Source organism: Phyllobates terribilis, unplaced genomic scaffold (genome assembly GCF_046119375.1).
Source record: "Phyllobates terribilis strain yellow unplaced genomic scaffold, ASM4611937v1 Scaffold_5__5_contigs__length_657084704, whole genome shotgun sequence".
Classification (NCBI taxonomy): domain Eukaryota; kingdom Metazoa; phylum Chordata; class Amphibia; order Anura; family Dendrobatidae; genus Phyllobates; species Phyllobates terribilis.
The window spans coordinates 113,306,686-113,328,056 of record NW_027362765.1 but is presented as its reverse complement, the minus strand read 5'-3'; the positions used below and the strand labels follow the sequence as shown (position 1 = coordinate 113,328,056).

The window sequence follows — 21,371 nt, the reverse complement described above, 5'->3', positions numbered from 1 at the left end:
AAAAAGTAAAGATACTTACCTTCCGATGGCCCCCGGTCTCCTCAGCGATGCGTCCGGTGTGTTGAGCGGCTCACGGTGGTGTGAAAGGACCTTTCATGACGTCATTTAGTCATGTGACAGGTCACGCGACAGCCGATATCAGCTGTCATATGACCTGTCGCATGACTAAATGACGTCATGGCAGGTCCTTTCACACCACCGCAACGCATACAACAGACCAGACGTATCGCTGAGGAGACCAGGGGCCATCGGAAGGTGAGTATAATCTTTATTTTTTTTATTTTAAATTCTTTTTTTTACAGGTACTATGGTACCCGGGTCTGGATGAGAGTATCCTCTTCTCCAGACCCGGGTACCATCCGCACATTGAAACGCTTCATATCCGCGTGTGCACATGTAGTCATGCGGATATTAAGCGATTCAATGCAAGTCAATGGCGGCAATTACGCTGCGTGTCCACAAAATTAATGGACATTTTTCTGCAATGATAATCCGCATTGGAAATTTCCGCAGCATGTGCACAGCACATGCGGATTATCATTGGGGAACATGGGGCACGTATTACCAAGCGTTTTTTCAGCGTTTTCGCTGCGGAAATTCCGTGGCAAAAACGCTTGAAAAACGCACAGTGGGCACGCAGCCTATGCGTGTATGTATTTGTCTTTGTATATGTTTGTTTGTGTGTGTGCGGCCTCCTGCTGTATCTGGGGGGGGCGCCGTGCATCCTCCGGCTGTATCTGGGGGGGGGGGCACCGTGCGTCCTCCGGCTGTATCTGGGGGGGGGCGCCGTGCGGCCTCCGGCTGTATCTGGGGGGGGCACCGTGCGTCCTCCGGCTGTATCTGGGGGGGTGGCGCCGTGCGTCCTCCGGCTGTATCTGGGGGGGGGCACCGTGCGTCCTCCGGCTGTATCTGGGGGGGCGCCGTGCGGCCTCCTGCTGTGTATAGGAGGATTATGTGAAAGCTCATATTATACAGTATGAGACCCTACATACATAGGGGGATGTCCGCATACTTAATTGTGCTCAATATTAAGTCATACAATTAATATAAAAAAATAATTATAATTAATACGTTAATATTGTGCAGAATTAATTTCACGTGAACTATCACATGATCTATCAAAGGGGGATCACGTGACAAGTCATGTGATACATCAGGTGTGTGTGTGGGGGGGCCCATGCCGTCTAAACTGCCCGGGGCCCTTGCTACTCTTAATCCACCCCTGATAGCGCATGAAACTAGCTCCTGTTCTTCCTCCTCTTTCTCATTGTCACAAAAGCCACGTTGGGATGAGATGAGGCTGGGCTGCGTGTAATCACCCTTTATGGTTCCTTGCTCCATCTCATCGTGCTCTGCCTGCAATTCATCCTCTTTGATTGTGAGCAGAGAGCATTTCAGAAGACAAAGAAGTGGAATGGTGACGCTAATTAAGGCATCATCGCCGCTCACCATGTTGGTGGAGTCCTCAAAGTTTTGGAGGATGGTACATATGTCTGACATCCATGTTCACTCCTGAGGTCTTATCTGTGCAGTCTGAACTGAATACCGACAGCCTTGTTGATGCTGCTACTCAACAACTGCCCTCTTCTGCTCACAAATCCTTCCCAACATCTGCAGTGTAGAGTTCCAACGCCTGGGGACATCACACACCAGTCTGTCAGCCGGAAGCTGCAAACGCTGTGTTATGTTCTGCTACCAGAGCTAAGGAAAGAGAGGAAATCTTTCCCTACGATAGAACTCAGCTGAATCCCTACGATGTAACAGGGAACCTGATCCTGCGATCAGACCTGCTAAAGTCCTAAGCTAGTCTGTACGGAGACCTATAGATGTGGGGAAGGAATCCCTACAAGCACTAAGGACTGGGAGGAAAATGGGACACCTCCTAACAGAAATAGTAGCTGACAGACAAACAAACAAAATATATAGAACACTGAGGTCCGTAGACCAAGCAAACTAACAGAGTTAGATACAGAGCACAGGCTAGCTAGAAAGTAGTTATACAATGAAGTCCAGCAAAGCCAGAAGGGCGGAGCAGGATTAAATAGGCCAACGAGGTCATGTGACCAGCAAAGGAAAAAACCTAAGAGCAAGGTTCTAACAGTACCCCCCCTTCTAAGAGGATCCTCCGGATCCCCTAGGACCAGGCTTATCAGGAAATCTCCTGTGAAACGCTCTGATAAGTCTGGACGCGGAAACATCATCTGACCACCCACTTAATGACTTCCTTCTGCCATCCAGGCCACCAAAAACTGCGACCCACCAGTCTCTTGGTCTCAGAGATTCCGGGATGACCTGCCAACCGAGATTCGTGACACTCAACAAACAAATCTCTCCTAAAGGTCCCAGGCACAAACAACCTCCCATGAGGAGTGTTAGATGGGGCATTCTCCTGTGCTTTAAGAATCTCATCTTCCAAAACGGAGTCCAAAGCAGCTATCACAACACCTTCTTGTAAAATGTTCTCCTCTTTCTCAGCACCGACTATGGGAGAAAAACTGCGAGACAAGGCATCCGCCTTAACATTCTTAGTACCAGGGATGTAAGTAACGGAGAAATTAAACCGCGAGAAAAACAGTGCCCACCTAGCCTGACGGGCATTCAGGCGCTTGGCAGCATCAAGATATATCAGATTTTTATGATCCGTAAGAACCTGAACGGGAAATTCCGCACCTTCCAAGAAGTGGCGCCAGTGTTCAAATGCGAGTTTAATAGCCAATAATTCCCGATTACCAATATCGTAATTCAGTTCAGTCTCCGAAAATTTTTTTGAAAAAAAGGCACAGGGATGTAATCCATCCCCGTTATCCTGAGACAATACTGCGCCAACCCCCACCGAAGAAGCATCAACCTCAACCAAAAACGGCTTAGTCACATCAGGCTGCATAAGGATGGGAGCAGAGGTGAACCTCTCCTTGAGATACACAAAAGCTTCAATGGCCTCAGAAGACCACTGAACCGCATCAGCACCTTTCCTGGTGAGATCGGTCAGAGGTTTGACAATACTAGAAAAAATTTTTATGAATTTTCTGTAATAATTGGCGAAACCTAAAAACCTCTGTATCGATTTCAAACCAATAGGCCTAGGCCATTCCTGTACAGCTTGAACTTTAACCGGGTCCATCTCAAAACCTTCGCTGGAGATAATGTAACCCAAAAAACTAATTCTCTGTACAGCGAACTCACATTTCTCCAGCTTAGCAAAAAGCGAATTGTCCATTAACAATTGTAATACCTCACGTACGCTCCGCCAATGAGACTCCAGATCTGGCGAATAAATCAAAATGTCATCCAAATACACAACCACATTTTTGCCGATCAAAGGTCTAAGGATGTCATTAATAAGGTTCTGAAAAAATGCAGGAGCATTAGTAAGACCAAAAGGCATAACCAGATTCTCAAAATGACCCACAGGAGTGTTAAAAGCAGTCTTCCATTCGTCACCCTCCTTCATGCGCAACAGATTGTATGCCCCCTTAAGGTCAATTTTAGAGAACCACTTGGCCCCCATTAACTGGTTAAACAGATCAGGAATCAATGGCAGTGGGTAAGGATTGCGTACAGTAATTTTGTTAATCTCACGAAAATCCAGACAAGGACGTAGACCGCCGTCCTTTTTTTTTACAAAAAAAAATCCAACCGCCACAGGAGACTTAGAGGGCCTAATGTGACCGGCGGTCAAACTTGTCTGTATGTATTCATCCAAAGCCTTCCTCTCAGGAATAGTAAGGTTAAATAAACGACTTTTAGGAAGAGTCGCTCCAGGGACAAATTCAATAGAACAATCATAGTCTCTATGGGGAGGCAAAACCTGCGATTCCTTCTCAGAAAAAACTCTCCAAAAATCCTGAATAGGAACAGGCAATTCTCCCCTATTCAAAGCTGCAATACGCCCGTTACAACACTTGTCATAACATTTATGGCTCCAGGATTTAATTTCTTTGGTAGACCAATCCAGTACAGGATTGTGAAATTTTAACCAGGGCAATCCCAATATTACTGGAGAAGGCAAGTTATTCAAAACTACCAAATCCAATTTCTCATGGTGAACACCATTAATAGTGAGAGGAAATTCACAGACCTTGAGAGTAATATTCTTCAAAGGGGAACCATCCACAGAAACCACAGCAATGGGGGATGATAAAGGTTCGGGTTTTAAATTGAGTCTTTCCAAGAATCCCCCATCAATTACATTCAGAGTAGATCCACAATCAACAAACACCCGAAATTCCATTAATTTTTCCTGAGCAATCGTGGAAGCAGCTAAAAATACACCCTTGGAATTTAAACAGGCAATACGGGCATGACTGACCATTTTTTTTTCTTTCTTCATACGAAGCTCACAGCCTTTAATCAAATGACCAGATTTTCCGCAATAGAAACACAAGCCTTCAGAAAATCGACGGTCTTTTTCTTGAGAGCGAGGTGCCACCGATCCAATCTCCATCGATTCACCACTGTTAGTACACACATTCTCATAACCAGAAACTGACATAGCAGAGGATTTGCTCTCATTAACCCTTGCACGCAGTCTCCTATCCACCCGTATAGCTAATTGCATAGCCTGTTGCAAATCTTCAGGTGTAGGATAAGCAATTAGCAGGTCTTTAACCCTTTCATTGAGCCCAGCAAGAAATAGACTTTTCAGAGCAGAATCGTTCCACCCTGTTTGAGTAGACCAACGACGGAAATGAGTACAATATTTTTCCACATTACCTGATCCCTGTCTCAAACGTCTTAACTCAGTCTCAGCTGATGCGACACGGTCAGGATCATCATATAATAGTCCCAAAGCAGAAAAAAAACTATCCACTGATCTGAAGCATGTATCACTAGGTTGCAAAGAAAAGGCCCACTCCTGAGGCTCTTTGCGCAAAAGTGACATTATGAACCCTATGCGCTGGGATTCATCCCCAGAGGACTTGGGTCTCAAACGAAAATACAATAAGCAAGCATTTTTAAATGAAAAAAATTCTCGGTGTTCACCAAAAAATAAATCCGGCAAACATACCTTAGGCTCCAAGAAATGTGCTCCAGGACAGTTACTCACGTGCTGACGGAGCTCGACCACCTCCAGAGAGAGTCCCTGCAGGCCATGAGCCAAATCCTGAACCGACACCATGATGGAACAGAAAAATCTTTCCTTAGAGAATTTGCAGGCTGGACTTACTGTTATGTTCTGCTACCAGAGCTAAGGAAAGAGAGGAAATCTGTCCCTACGATAGAACTCAGCTGAATCCCTACTATGTAACAGGGAACCTGATCCTGCGATCAGACCTGCTAAAGTCCTAAGCTAGTCTGTACGGAGACCTATAGATGTGGGGAAGGAATCCCTACAAGCACTAAGGACTGGGAGGAAAATGGAACACCTCCTAACAGAAATAGTAGCGGACAGACAAACAAACAAAATATATAGAACACTGAGGTCCGTAGACCAAGCAAACTAACAGAGTTAGATACAGAGCACAGGCTAGCTAGAAAGTAGTTATACAATGAAGTCCAGCAAAGCCAGAAGGGCGGAGCAGGATTAAATAGGCCAACGAGGTCATGTGACCAGCAAAGGAAAAAACCTAAGAGCAAGGTTCTAACACGCTGCTGAAACACGGCAAGGGCGGTGGAAGCTGTAGGTGACTTTCTAAAATGGGCACACAGGTGGCATACTTTAACAAGCTGATCTGGCAGCTTCGGGTAGGTTTTGAGAAATGGGCCAGGCATGGTATGTGTGTGAGCTCACCTTGCCTCAGAGACGCCACCAGGTTCCGGCCATTGTCACACACAACCATGCCTGGCTGTAGGTTCAGTGGTGTGAGCCACAGTTCTGCTTGCTCTTCAGCATTGTGCAGTTTGTCACCTAAGCATATTAGCTTCAACACAGCCTGTTGCCGCTTGGCCGAGGCAGTGCTGCAGTGCTTCCAGCTTGTGACTGATGTGGTCATTTTGGAGATGGAGGCTGAAGAGGAGGAGGAGGCTGAGGAGGATGAGGTGCAGGAGCTGTAGACTGTGAGGGCAACCCTGATTGACATAGGGCCTGCGATCCTTGGCGTCGGGAGGACGTGTTGCGTCCCAAGGTCCGACTGGGTCCCAGCTTCCACAATGTTAACCCAGTGTGCCGTCAGCGAGATGTACCGTCCCTGTCCACAAGCACTTGTCCACGTGTCCATGGTTAGGTTGGCTTTCCCGGTAACTGCGTTGTTGAGGGCACGGCTAATGTTTTGGGACACGTGTTTGTGTAATGCGGGGACGGCACACCGGGAGAAATAGTGGCGGCTGGGGACCGAGTACCGAGGAATGCTTCAGTCTCCACGAGCCTAAAAGGCAACATTTCAAGCGCAAGCAGTCGCGAATTGTGGGAATTTAGTAGTGTGGCCTGTGGGGCGTTGGCTGCGTATTTGCACTTGCGTTCCAAGGACTGGAGTATGGACAACTGAACGCTGAGCTGGGACAAGGACGTGGACGTGCTTCCTGATGCTGCTACTTGAGTGTGCAATGACAGGTGCAGGGCAGGAGGCATCTTCGCATGCACCATGGACAGGGGATTGGCTTGCATGCACAACAGCTGAAGAGGCAGTGGTGCCACCCGCAGACACTGTTGCTGGACCCTGGGGTTCGGCCCACAAAGTCGGGTGCTTTGCTGCCATGTGCCTGATCATGCTGGTGGTGGTCAGGCTGGTAGTTTTGTCACCCCTGTTGATGCTGGCCTGGCAGGTGGTGCAAATGGCCTTTTTGGGGTTATCGGCAGAGTCTTTAAAAAGCAACCAGACTCGGGAAGACCTAACAGTTGTAATGGCAACTTCCGTCGTGTTGGTGTTGCGGGAATGTGTGCCTGCCTTCTGTCTGTGGCCACCACACTGCTTCTTCCTGCCTGTTGGGGTGCTCGTCCTCCTTCCCCCTGTGTGCTGCTCTCCTCGCTCTGTATGTCCTTCTGCCAGGTTGGGTCAGTTACTATATCATCCACCACCTCGTCTTCCACTTCCGCACCCTCGTCCTCCTCCTGACTTTCTGGCAATTGTGTCTCATCATCGTCCACCTCTTGTGACACTTTCCCACCGTTGCCTTCGTGTGACCTTGGCTGCTTAAATATTTGGGCATCGCTACATGCAATCTCCTCTTGCCCCACTTCAAGTGGACTGGTTGAGAGGCCCGATTTTATAAATGGAAAAGTGAACAGCTCTTCGGAGTATCCATGTGTGGGATCAGTTGTCTCTGGGCACTCGGCATGGTGGGAAGAAGGAGGTTCAGGGTGAGGAATATGCTTTCCAGACTCACAGCTACTGAGACTTGACCGTGTGGAAGACAGGGTGGTGGTGTTGGTGGCTAAGTGACTGGAAGCATTATCTGCTATCCAACCAATAACCTTTTCACACTGCTCTGTGTTCAATAGTGGTGTTCTGTGGTCCCCTATTAATTGGGACAGGAAAGTCGAGTGAGAAGATGTGGGTGTTTGTTGTGGCACAATTTCAGCTTGCCCATGGCCTCGGCCTCTGCATGCACCATCACCATCACGTCCAGTTCCCCGTCCCTTGCCACGCGCCTTGCTAATTTTAAATGGCGGACAATATCTTCCACGCTCACTACAAATGGCTGAATTTGGAGCGAACTTATATGTGATCCGTGTGACGGACAAACCACAGTTTTAAATACCTGGCCTGTAGGTAACTAGTTTGAACAGCAAACTGCTGTGAATTGCTTCACTGACACACTGAAACAAATTTTTAATGGAGGCCAGAAATGGCAGTATTTTCAGCTCAATTATATGTGATCTGTGTAATGGACAAACCACAGTTTTAAATAGCTGGATTTTTAGTGCTGTAATATGGAAAGGACCTGGCTGTATTCTGCAGTGCCAACAAGCAAATGGCGCAGAAAAACGGTGTTCTCTGGATTGCTTTTTAAGTAAATAATGAGGATTAAGATCCAAAAAATAATTATTCCTGAGACCTGGGCCTATGTCTAGAAATATCTAACAGCAGCAGCTGACAGAACTGGAATGGAGCCTCTTGTGCTATGTGCACTGCAGTCTGCTATATACCCTGCCTGCCTATATACACTGCCTGCCTGATATCTCTGCAGATGGATTAGTCCTCAGAAGGACTGTTTGTTGAGATGGACATGTGTCTCTAATATAGTTTGGTACACCTACACTAACTAGAAACTAGCAAATCTCTCCCTAACTCAGCAGCAGCTCTCCCTATACTGTCTGATTCCAGAGTGACTGTGACGAGCATGGTGGCGCCAGGTCTGATATAGACCTGATGACGCTGTGCGGCCAGCCAATCACTGTAATGCCACAAACAACATGGCTGTGGCATTACAGTGAGTGGCAGGCAATCCCTGCATGTTCATTGGCTCTGTAAAGAGCGCCAAACATGCAGGGAGGGGACCCGAGCTCCTGCCAAGCAACCCCGGAAACCCTCGCCGAGCGGCGAGCATCTCGAGCAGTGAGATGATCGGGTGAGCACCGAGCAGTAGCGAGCATGCTCGCTCATCACTAGTTTTTACCAACATCTGGTGAGAATTTCATCTCAATAGCACCTTTAGAAATATATTCACTTAGAAAATTGGTGATCTATCTATTATTATTATTATAAAGATGATAATTTAATAGATAAAAATGTCAGTTTAAGCCAAGAAAATTTTATATTTTTGTCTTGTTATATTTATTTGTGATTTTTTTTTTTAAATATTGATATAGGCTTCATAAAGATAGTACATTTATTGTATATGCAAGAATGTTATGACTTTGTAGCCTATTAAAGTTAAATTATTATACATTTTCTAATGAAAAAAATACATTGTGAGAATGTAACACGGGCACTTTAGATGCAGCGACACAGAAACACAGAGCAGCCAATACGGGGTTAATAAACAGGGGAAGTTTATAATAACAGGGTAAATCTCCACGCAGGGAGTAACAGGGGAAAATATGGGGGAAAGACAAGGGAAAAGCAGGTAGAAGTCTATCACTGACAGTTCACAGTTTAACTGGATGTAGCAGAGTCAAACCGGTTATAATCAACAGTTTTTTTCACTTAGCTGACTCTCGCTCCTCACAAGGCAGATGCACGCTGATGCCGGTTTGGATTTTTCATGCGTCCCCGCCCAAACAATGCTCCGTCTTCTGGCGGTAGCGGGCGGTCTCCAGTTTTACCCGCTGAGCCCCTAGTCCATAACACGGCACCTCACGTGCCCGGCTCCACTGACCCTGCGTCTCTTCTCTAGTCGGCTTGACTCCTCCGGTCCACTGCACTCGGCTCTTGCTCCCAGTCCTGGAGCCAGAAGCCTGGACCCTCTCACGCTGCTCTGCTGCGCAGGACCCAGCTCCGCTTTCCTGCGCAAAACGTACTCGTCTCTTCCTCCCTCTAGTCACACCAGGAGTCCCTCTGTCACCTGACCTTCCAGCTCCCTCTCTCGACACACCCCCTGCTTCCCTGTCACATGACTCCTCTGCTTGCAGTCTGTCTTCCCCCTGCAACAAGAGGTACGGCCCCGGCAGTTCCGGATCCCTTGCTCTGAAAGTACTTACACCCCGGTCTTCCCCCTTACAAGAAGAATAATCCAATAACAGCCAAAATATATACTGAGAGATTACTGTGAAAAGTGTACAGTGCAGCGGGGTGTGCGTGATTTATGGTAGCTTCAATGTATAGGAGTTAATGCTAAAGAAAATATTAATAGACTGATGTCTAGGAAGAGATGTAATACAGCTCCTTAGACAGAAGCCAGAGCTAGTAAGGAGAGCTACATCCTGAGATGATCTGTGTAGTGTCACTATCCTGCATTATTTGTCCACAACAGCACATACATCAGTCATTATATCCCCCACCCGATAATGTTCATGACTCTGCGGACCCCCTACTAATGATAATATTATATGTTTCCTAAGGCTCTGTTCACATGTCCAGTAGCTATTTATGCTTTTAAATAGAATAATACAATACAGGATCCATTAATTTGAATGGGGACTGAAATGTCCTAAAATGCATCATAATGGATGGTCATTTATTATGATATGTAATGGATGCAATTTTTGGCCCTGTGCACACGTTCAGGATTTGCACCAAAAAATGTTGCTGCTAATCCTGATGTGGTAGCAGGAGCAACACAGAGTAAAATATGTGCATTTTTGCCTTGCATTATTGTTGCGGATTTTGCCCCACTCATTAGTATGGGTGAAATCTGAACAATCAAAAATCAATCAATCAGTCGAAACCACTGAAAGAATTGTAGATTTAGCTCTGCTGCCAATCTGCAAGGAAAAGCAATAAGCAATGTGTGCAGGAGACTTTAGGAATCTCATTCACTTTTCTGGGTGACAAAAACGGCACAGAAAAAAAGCAAAAAGTGCACATACCCTTAACCTCTTACATGCAGCTGTCAATTGATGACAGCGACATTTAAGTGCCGTGAGCTGGCACGGACGCAGTCTCACAGAGCCGATGGGTTGCTTTGACAGCCGGCAGCCAGCTGAAAATCCTTCTGAATGACTTTACTGACTATGCCCTCAAATGATACTAAGCTGACCCTGCCGACCAGACCCTCGAATGATAATGAGATTACTCTGGTGACCCTCTTTTAGTTCTATACAGACTGAGATATGAGCAGAACCCAAGAAATGTCAGTCTATTGTGTGTGATTTGGTAGTCAGTTAATGATATAGAGATGGCTGTGCTGACTCTGTCCTGATCTATACGGCAAAGCTGTGTGAGCTGCAGAAAGCAAAACGTGTCAGCCTCTTGAGCTTACTGTGTGTGCTCCAGTAACTAGTACTGATCCTGGAATATTTCATTGCCTAGAGTAGTCCTGTCCCTGTGCTAATATGTACAACTACAGTGTTATAGGCAGATCAGGTAACAGGGACACAAGTCATTAATGAAGTGTACATCTGGGATCCGAGGCGCACATGATGGGTCTCATTACATCTAATTACACTGGAATTTCTTCTAGTAATTAATCAGGAGTCCATATGGAGGGGGAGAGATGGAGTTCTGCAGATGAATGGGCTTTATAGAGCCCCATAAGTAACTGGTGAAGCTGTGAGAGCTCGGATTCATTGTTATTCCTCAGTCTCCGTCTCGTAGAGCCGAGCGCGGACTGCGGGCATAAAAAGACTTCTATTGATTCCTCGCTGTTTAGCCGTAATCGATGCACTCCGCTGTTACTGAGCCGGACGACTCGTCACTTTAAGGCCTGTTTGCTAAACAGACAACAGTCAACTATAATATAATTACTCCTCAGGAGCTTCGCCAGGTTGTTCAAACGTGGCTCATCCGGAGACATGCAAAAAAGTTAAGGCACTCAGTGATTTTATTATTTATTTCGGCAACTTGAAAGTCTACAAACAATAGTAAGGGGCACATAATTTTATTATGTTATGAAAATAATCCCTTTTTATCCCTAGATGACATGATGATCACATATTGTCCTGCTGCTAAGATCGCCAGCAATCCGCTGTATACTGATGTTGCTCAGTTTCCCTGCAGCGCCACCACAGGAGAATTTAAGCATTACACTGCTCTCGCTAAAATGATACAATGACGGCATGGTCTTCCAAAGATCCCCTTTAATCCTTTTACAACTTTTATGTACTTCCTGTAATCTTTCTGATACAAAATATGAGCCAAAAGGATCTCTAGTGATTGTGATCAGAATCGGAGAATATTCTTCCATAGAAGGACACATGGGTGGTGCTACCTTTTATCAGCAGCCTTGTAGTCACCGGGGCTGACGGTTTTATACTGACGGCTCCTAGATGAGGATTAGGGTTATCCTTTATTAAATTGGATTTGGAAAAAACTCTGTCCAAACGATCCTTTACTTACCCTTCCCAGGTCCGGCACTATGTATCTGCCACTGCTGATGTCGTCTGTTTTTTTGCTGCGGGGCTTAAATCACGTGAATACCACTGCAGCCAATCACTGAGCTCAGTAGTTCTGCCCGAGTTGATGAAACGCCCCACTCAGAGTCACTGAACTCACTGATTGGCTGCAGTGATGTAGACTTGACATCAGCATTGCTGCCAATACCAGACAAAGGGAGCAGAAGCAGTGACTCAGTGTTGGACCTGGGGAGAGTGAGTAAAGTAAAATTGGGGTTTTTTATAGAACAATCTGCAGCTATGGGCTAGGAGTTTTCCAAAACTCAAAAAAATACATCTTTTAACAGCAAAAAAAGCATCATTTAATAAAAATCTGAATACAAGGAGTTTTCTCAAAATCACAAGTCATCCATTGGATACTGGATAACTTTCTGACTGCTAGGGGTCTGACTGCTTGGACCCCCAGCAGTCCCAACGAATGAAACTCCGGGAGAACTTGAATGGGGCTGTGCAGAACTTGATCTTAATTGCAGCGCACGTGCGCATGCTCGGCCTCCGCTCCATCCATCCTTTATGAGGCTACGAGAAAGAGACAAGTAAAGCGCTCTGCTATTTTGGGCAGTCCCATTGACTTTCCAGTTATGGGAAAACCCCCTTAATTTACAGAATTTTTTTCGATGTAACTTATTTTAGCAACTTTTTGAAAGTTTAATTTTTATTATGATTATTCCTACTTTTTGCCACTTTTTTCCCGTTGTTATTATTATGTATCAATGAAAATCTATTTCTTGGCAGTTTTAGCGAAGCAGTTAGAAAGTATTGACCAGTACCGGAAATCTTTCAAGAGTAAACACCCCAAACCATCGCCAAGTGAAGAGCTGTTTATGAAGCAGCTGAAGGTAAGTACTTTTCCTTGTTATTACTGCATCAGATGTGCGCTATATTACATGTGGACTTTTATGGGGTGGAGAGGAAAGAACCTAGAATATTGCAGAGATTTTTCAGCCACATAAAACAGTTGTTTTAATGTTTTTAAAGTATAAATTAATTACGATTACTAAAATACCCAAAATTGGCGCCATTCCACATCAGGCACAGCAACGAGCATGCTTCACACTCTGTTAGCATGCGACTAATGATGGAATGGCTGAATAACTCACTTCATTCCATAAGCCAGCCCACTTTACCAATATGGATGATACAGAGAAAGAGAAGGGGGCTGTCTGGTCCAGTTCATTTGCTAAGCCATGCCCCTTCTCCATCACAGATCATGCAAAGACAGAGAAGGGGGCTGTATGGCTTAATTCATTAACTAAGTCATCCCCCTTTGCCATTATGGCTGATGCAGAGAAAGAGAATGGGGCTAGCTGTATGACTCAATTCATTAGCTAAGCCAAGCTCCTTCTCCATCACAGATCATGCAGAGACAGCTAATGAACTAAGCCAAACAGCCAGCCCCATTCTCTGTCTCTGCATGATCTATGACGGATAAAGCCCCCGTCTCACATAGCGAGATCGCTAGCGAGATCGCTGCTGTGTCACGGTTTTGGTGACGCAACAGCGACCTCACCAGCGATGTCGCTATGTGTGACACTTTGCAGCGATCAGGCCCCTGCTGTGAGGTCGCTGATCGCTGCAAAGTGTCCTGCACCATTTTTTGGTCGTTGCCCTCCCGCTGGTCAGCACACATCGCTGTGTGTGACCAGCGGGAGCAGCGATCAGGCTGGTAACCATGATAAACATCGGGTTACTAGGGGCACACGCGCACCTAGTAACCCGTTTATCATGGTTACGAGCCTGCTAAAGTGAGCGGTAACCTCCCGCTCACCGTAGCAGAGTGGTAACCATGATAAACAACGGGTTACTAGGTGCGCGTGTGCCCCTAGTAACCCGATGTTTATCATGGTTACGAGCCTGCTAAAGTGAGCGGTAACCTCCCGCTCACCGTAGCAGAGTGGTAACCATGATAAACAACGGGTTACTAGGTGCGCGTGTGCCCCTAGTAACCCGATGTTTACCATAGTTACCAGCCTGCTCCTGCTTCAGCAGGCTGGTAACCAGGAGCAGGACATCGTGGAAAGATTCTTTCCACGATGTCGCTGCTCCCCTGATCGTTGGTGAGCCTGCCTGTTTGACAGCTCACCAGCGACCACATAGCGACGCAGCAACGATCCCTGACAGGTCGTATCGTTGTCGGGATCGTTGCAGCATCGCTAAGTGTGATGGGGCCTTTAGCTAATGAACTAAACCTTACAGCAAACCCCATTTTCTAAGTCCTCCTCCTTTGCCATTACTCCTGATGCATAGACAAGTAGGGGTGCCCATTTCATTAGCCAAGCCAAGTCCATTCTCCATTAAAGCTAAGGCAGAGACAGAGAATGATACAGACTGCATAACTCAGTTTATTAGCTATGTCATCCCCCTTCTCTATTACCGCTGATGGACAGCCATAAAAGGCCGCTGTCTGGCTCAGTTCATTAGCCTAGCCAGCCCCCTTCTCCTTTCCAGCTAATGCAGCGACAGATATCAGGGCTTGTTCAGCTAAAGAACTGAGTCTCACAGCCATCCTTCTCCGTCTGAGCATCAGCTGTAATAAAGATGGGAGCTGGCTGGCAGTTCATTAGCCAGGCCAGCTCCCTTCTCTATTATAATGCCGACACAGGAAAGGGGAAGAAGCTTAATTTCTGTGGTGGAACAACCCTGAAGAACTTTTTTTTATAGCTGGACAACCCCTTGAAGACAATGAATATACAGTATGTGGCTACAAATATTTAGTTGAGCCAGAGATTTGCCCACAATATAATACAGCCATAGTTCATTATTTTTAAAGGGCACCTCCAATATGACTGGGGCATAGACTGATTACAGCTTAGGTTCATGTGATTCTGAAAGATCATGTGGTGGAGATGAGACATCCAGTGACCCTGGAAATACCTTTCAGGCCACGGCCCCACTATCAGTATTTGGTCAGTATTTCTCAGGAGTGGGAGCCAAACCAGAAGTGGGAGATAAATGCAGAATTGGTGACTTGTTTCTATTCTACCTTTTCTCTGATTGTTCCTCACTTGGTTTTGGCTCCCACTCCTGAGGAAAAATACTGACCGAATACTGACCAAATACTGAGAGTGGGGCCGTGGCCTTAAAGATAATGCACTAATCACTATGAAGTTATACAAAAGTATGATCTTTATCCTTACACCAAACTCACATTATTCATCCTAGGAAACAGTCGAAGTTTACAGCGCCCAGTATGCCGAGCTTACCAAGAAAGCGGCTGAGATGAAGAAGCTGTACTCTGAGGTTTCGGTAAATATCACACAGAATATAATATATGTGAGGTTATTATAGAAATGCCCGATCCGGGGGAAATATTCATATGTGGTGCTGTTTTTTTAGGGAAAACTTCTCCATCCCAACAAACCCCCAATAGCCTGAAGTTCTCCACTTGTGATGAAACTACAAAGTCAAAGATGGAAAATCCCCATCTGACTTTCTCTCTTGTGGGCATGCTTTCATGGAAGCTTCCATGCTTCTTTCTTCCTTAGTCCACAGCCTCAATATCAGTATGTGGTCAGTATTCAGTCAGTATTTTTCTCAGGAGTGGGAGACAAAACCAGGTGAGATACAATCAGAGAAAAGGTATAATAGAAACAAGTCACCAATTTTGCATTTATCACCCACTCCTGATTTTGGCTCCCACTCCTGAGAAAAAATACTGATCGAATACTGACCAAATACTGATAGTGGGGCCATGGTCTTAGAGCAGTTCTCACTAAAGATTGAGCACAAGCTGATCACGGGTATCACACCGCTTATTGACCAGCTGTAATCTATGGAGGCAACCAGGGGTTTGATTCTTCTGAAGTGCCACCACAGTAAAAATAAAGTATTGCATTGTACCTGATTGAAATCAGTGTACTGCCTATGCAAAACGTGGTGCTAGAGTTCAAGTTCTCTTCCTCTCTGAAGAGAATATTTGCATATTTCAATTTTCAGAAGAGCATTGCATGGCCTATTAGTCTCCTTACACCAGCTTGGCACTTTCCACAATGGCCCCCCATAGACTCTAATTTGGGGCATCTCACCTACCCAAAGTGGACCTTCTGTTTTGCACTTAAGTAAGGTGCCTCAGCAAGGTAGTCGTGGGCAAGCTGTAGCCCCTGCTCGCTCTGGAACCCTACAGACAATACGTGCCCTCCCTCTGATGTGTGGCTGTGTATGTGGTGCTCTCCACTTACTTCAGACCATCCGATCGTGGCTGTCTCCAGGCATTTCGCTTCTGGGACCAGGGCAGCAATAAATTCAGAGGATACGAGGTTCTTAACCATAACTTGGACTTTACTTGGAGAAGAGTAATATATCCAGTATTTACAGGCAGATATAATGGATAAGGCCCAACAGGTTGTCATCTCCCTCACAGGCGCTGGAAACATCTTCAGCCCTGGTTCCCTCTTTAAGTGAAACATCTCTATGACTCTATTCTCTAGCCCAAGAGAATCTTCCTTACCAGTGACAGTATATCCGGATCCTATATCTCCCCCACGTCTTAGCCTGGAGTCCTATCTGCTCCTGCTGCCTGCAGAAAAAAGTGCCCCGGGTCCTCAATACCTCCGTTGAGTTTCTCCGGCCGGCTAACAGGACTCTTGCGTAGGGAGATCTTCACACTGGTGATCCCACTGCCTGAGGGTGCAGAGCTCCCGTCTACCCTAGCAGCCACCATATAATTTAACTGCCCGTACAGTTCTCTGTCCAAACTCTCACTGACTGTTTCTGGAAACTCACCACAGATTTCCTAGAGTGCCCACCCTCTATGGGCTGTCCTTTTACTCAATTAACTCCTCACTATCACCTTGCTAGTAGACTCTTACTAACAGCTGTACCCGACAGTGGCATCTTGTGGCTGGTTACAAGTACTGCAGCCCATAAGAAATTATGTTAAACTAAGATCTAGACATACTCAATGTCTGACCATGGCACCAAGTTCCCCATCTACTCTACGGACTGGACCACTGAAGCTAACCCCTTAGCTTGGCCTAATAACAGTTCAGAGAGGTCTAACTACGGGAACATTTTCTTTAACTGCTTCAGGGCCAAAGGAAGGTTATATCCTTCCTCACTATTACACTTATGAGGAGCAAACAGCCGGAAAAACATGTCTGCAAATGGAGTGTCTGGTTTGGCTTTTTATTCCAAGTCATCTGGCAAGGGTCATCGGGGGCGCTAGAGTTCTTGTCATCTTCCAACCTGAAGAAGTTATGTGCATACTTATCTGCACATGTAATGCATGGATGTGCCTAGAATACAAGATGCCATAGCCTGAGCAACAACTACATGCCAATTTCATATCCCTGTCACTTACAACCAATTTTTGACATGCTCTATTTTCCTTTAAGCCCAGTCATGTCATCCCCCTTGCAATTTTTTTTTTTTTTTCAATGGGGCCTGCAGGCATAAAATCCCCCCTCATCTACAGATTTATATAGAGCGCCTCTTGATAAAGATAGGCGAAACGCGCGTCGGGGCGTGTCCCTTACCGGCAGCACTTCCTGGGGCTCTCCGGCATCCGCGGGCTCTCCTTCATTTGTGTTAATTTATGCTGGGTGAGTAATTCTAATCATATTTTGGGTACCTATTAGACATTGCATCTTATGCAGATATGGTGTAAGATATGTACTGTATATACCTAACTTAAGACTTGAACTTCATCTCGGCTACTATTTATTACCTGCAATTTGCACATGATACCTATCTATTTTTATTTTTACCGAGTAGATTTCTGTCTTATAATGGGGTAATTTCTCCACTGATGGATTGTCTATACTCCCTTCATTTATTTATTCATATATCTATATCTTACTCCATTGTTTTTATATATCAATACCTATATGTACCCATAAGGGTTGGACTGCCCTGCGTTGATTCCCAGGGAATGCCTCGTCTCTGGCACCTCCTTCCCTCATTCCCTTGCTTTGTCATTTTTTGTATAACTTTTATCACTTTGATAATTTATTATTAATAAAGATTTCGTCTCTTTGCCACATTACTCCTTTGTTCTCCTTTCTTGCAGATTTATATAGAAGTGTTTCTTTTTTTAAGAAAATAAAAATATGAAAAACTTTTTTTCACGTTTATTGTGACATCACAGATCTCTTCACTTATGCATCAAGTATATGAATCTGCTGATCTGTCTGTAGCGCTACCATTTACTGTGAGTGTTTCCACCTCGCAGCTGACTCCGGGCATCTTTCTACATCATATCCCCTATTTATTGCCTTTATGTATAAATAGAGCGAGGAATCATCCGATGTTTTCCTGCGCATTATCTGGTTAACATGGAAACAGCAGAGGATCGCAGGAGAGCAGCATATTACACAAGCAAGGCATTAACGGGGCTGGAGATCTCCCAGTGGCTTCATCTACAGATGTCTATAGATAGTAAAGGTGGCAAAATACATATATTTACTGAGTGCCGACACCATCTTATCACTAAGCGTTGTCATCTACCTCCTCCGCAGAGGCACTTTACCATTCTTTACCAGTAGCAAAAGGGTTAAAAATAATTCAAAATAAATAACTTAATTGAAGTAGCAGCTGCAGAAAAAATGAACAGCTCTTTCCATGTATTACTTGGTCTATACTTTATGTAATACCACATTTCTCCTGTAGTGGCCGCTGCAGGGAAAGTGAGCAGGTCTGTCCATGTATTACTTGGTCTATCATTCATGTAATGCCACATTTCTCCTGTAGTGGCCACCACTGAGAAAATGAGCAGGTCTGTCCATGTATTACTTGGTCTATACTTTATGTAATACCACATTTCTCCAGTCGTGGCCACTGCTGGAAAAATGAGCAGGTCTGTCAATGTATTACTTGGTCTATCATTTATGTAATGCCAGATTTCTCCTGTAGTGGCCACCACTGAGAAAATGAGCAGGTCTGTCCATGTATTACTTGGCCTTTCATTCATGTAATGCCAGATTTCTCCTGTAGTGGCCACTGGTGAGAAAATGAACAGCAAAAAGCAATCTCCTCTGCTGCTGGTTTTTGGGATTTCAGGAGCTGAACCTGATCACCATGGCAATTATCTTTTTCAACATTAATAATAATAATAAAGTTAGTATATATTACAATATATCTACAGCAAAGGATAAACGCTCCAAAAACTGCCAGACGTCAGGCAGGAAAGTATCACAGATTCCTATAGGCGGAAAATACCATAAAAAAAACACACAAAAGTGCATAAATTGGACATCCTCCAGGATTATCGCAGGTTCTGCCTTTTATAGGTTGGATCTGGTATCAACCATGATGTGCTACTCCCATTGCTTATGATTACCACCATTTTGTTTTTTCGTTGTCTTTCAGCAAAGGTTTGGAGAAGCAGAAGACCAAGATTCACAAGAGCTGTTTGGCTGGATTTCGTCTTTCATGAAAGAGTTTCAGAATGCGTACCTGGATATAAGAGTGTCTCACTGACAATACTCCTGTGTAGTACCAAGGCCAGGGTATCATGTCCTACACAATGAAGCCACTGTCTGGACTGTAGGGAACTTCTACCATGTGCTCTTCAAGTTTCATCTTCTGGTGATCATAGACTGAGTTTGTAGATGAAGGGCTGTTATGGTGCCCACAGTGTGGCTATACCAATGCTGCCCTAGAATAGACCACAAACTACATTAGATAAAGTGGATTTTGTAATACATATGTATTGATCAGGTTAAGAATTCGGCTTAAAGGGAAAGTGTTTTCAAGATCACCAGGCTGTATACTAATAAGCGCTGAGTGGTCCGGTGAGCGTTCATGCTCAGCACCTGATGTGATCCAGCTAACACCACACCTCTGCTTTTGATTGTTGTGGATGATGTCTCCTACATCATCCTCTCAGCCTTATCTATTGCTTGCTCTGCTGCTCAAAAGATCAGCGCACACGCAACTTGATCTTTCCTATTCAGGACAGTGGGATCACTTGACTTCTCCAGTGGCCAGTATGAAAATAACTATATATATATATATATATATATATATATATATATATATATATATATATATATATATATATATATATATATATATATATATTTTTTTTTTTTTAAATATCAGGATTTGAAAAAAACGAAAACATGGCATTTTCATTTTTTTTAATACATGTAACACAAAAACAATGACTTGAGAACAAATTGATGACTCTGAAGGGCACTTGACCTCACCCCTTTTAGCTGAGCTTCACCTACTTTACAAAAAAATTGCTTTCCAGTCATAAAGATGTCGTCAAAAGTTGTAAAACTTTTTTAAAAAAATGTACATTTTTTGCACAATTACAATTTGTGTAAAAAATTTTTTTGCATAATTTCAAGCATTTTATATCAGAAAACTGGCAGCAACTGTTTGATGAATTGGCCCATAGTCTCTTTTCTGTATGAGCTTTCTGCAGTGTTAAATTCCAGCTATGCACCAAACAATGATATTAGTTGCTGTGAATACAAATAACTGTATTTCCTCATTATATTAATGCAGAGATCTGAATGTGTGATCACGGCGGCTCCTGTATATGGACTCATTGTAAATCTCTGCATGTTTCATGTATTTATTGAAAAGATGATCGCATTTCTAATGAGTTTTGGAAAATAAATTGTGTTTCTATATAGCGGACACATTGTATTAACTGCCAACCCCAATACTATGCTGTAAATGCAGATCCAGGAATGATGACATCTTGGCTGAGGGAAACTAGGCTTGTGTAAAGGGCATATTGAATATGGGGCACTAAAGAAATACGACACTGAAACACTGACATTTACTTCCATGGAGATAATGAATGTGAGGGTGTTTTGTAATAAGTATTGTATGTGCCGGGAGTACAATTGTTTATTCATGATGGGTTTTTTTTTTATACTGCTTTCTACAAGGCTGACTGGCATTGAGTGCACTTAAAAAAATGTGTTTTTTATTTTCAAGATTAAAAATTAAAAAAGTTTTCCTATAAAAGACATTTATTATCTATCCAATGAATAGGTTGGATTGATGGGGAGCCATCACGAATATGAAAACAGGAAAGGTTGAGCAATTGTGGTGCTGCTCCATTCAAAGTCTATGAGACTAATGTAGACCCCCATTATAGTGATCAATGGGGACTCAAAAATGGGTCCCCAACACTTAGACAATTACCTCTTATCCTGTGCCTGGGTGATAAATATCTATTCTGGGGGAAAAAATACTTTCATGGATGTAATATAACATCTCACTAGATGCAGAAGTAATGAATTCATAACGGGCAGAATTCCTGTAATTTTCTTAATTTCCTTTAGTTGTTTGAACACCGTTTGCTACTTTTTTTTTTGATAATACGTTTTTCTGTGTGAAATATGTAATCTCTGGATTTATTGTAATAATTGGTAAATGAAGCTCTTCATAATAAAGTCTATATTTTAACTTAAAGGTGTTTTTCCCATTGCTATTGAATAGATTAATTTTATTAAAAGGGTCAATGGTAGGGTCAAGACATTTAGGGCATGATTCATCAAAGCTTTTACGCCAGTATTCTGGCCTAAAAAGCTATGAA

The 21,371-nt window shown here is 44.2% G+C and overlaps 1 protein-coding gene across 1 annotated transcript in view; it reads left to right on the top strand.

The window, feature by feature from the left end:
• Positions 1 to 19,560, top strand: part of LOC141272245 (uncharacterized) — a 157,175-nt gene extending 137,615 nt beyond the window's left edge. The window contains exons 15-17 of the mRNA XM_073682763.1: positions 12,608 to 12,711; positions 15,035 to 15,118; positions 19,178 to 19,560. Of these exons, the coding sequence (XP_073538864.1) occupies positions 12,608 to 12,711; positions 15,035 to 15,118; positions 19,178 to 19,288 (299 nt within the window). The 3' untranslated portion in view covers positions 19,289 to 19,560. The remainder of the gene's footprint in view (positions 1 to 12,607; positions 12,712 to 15,034; positions 15,119 to 19,177) is intronic.
• The last annotated feature ends 1,811 nt before the right edge of the window (positions 19,561 to 21,371 follow it).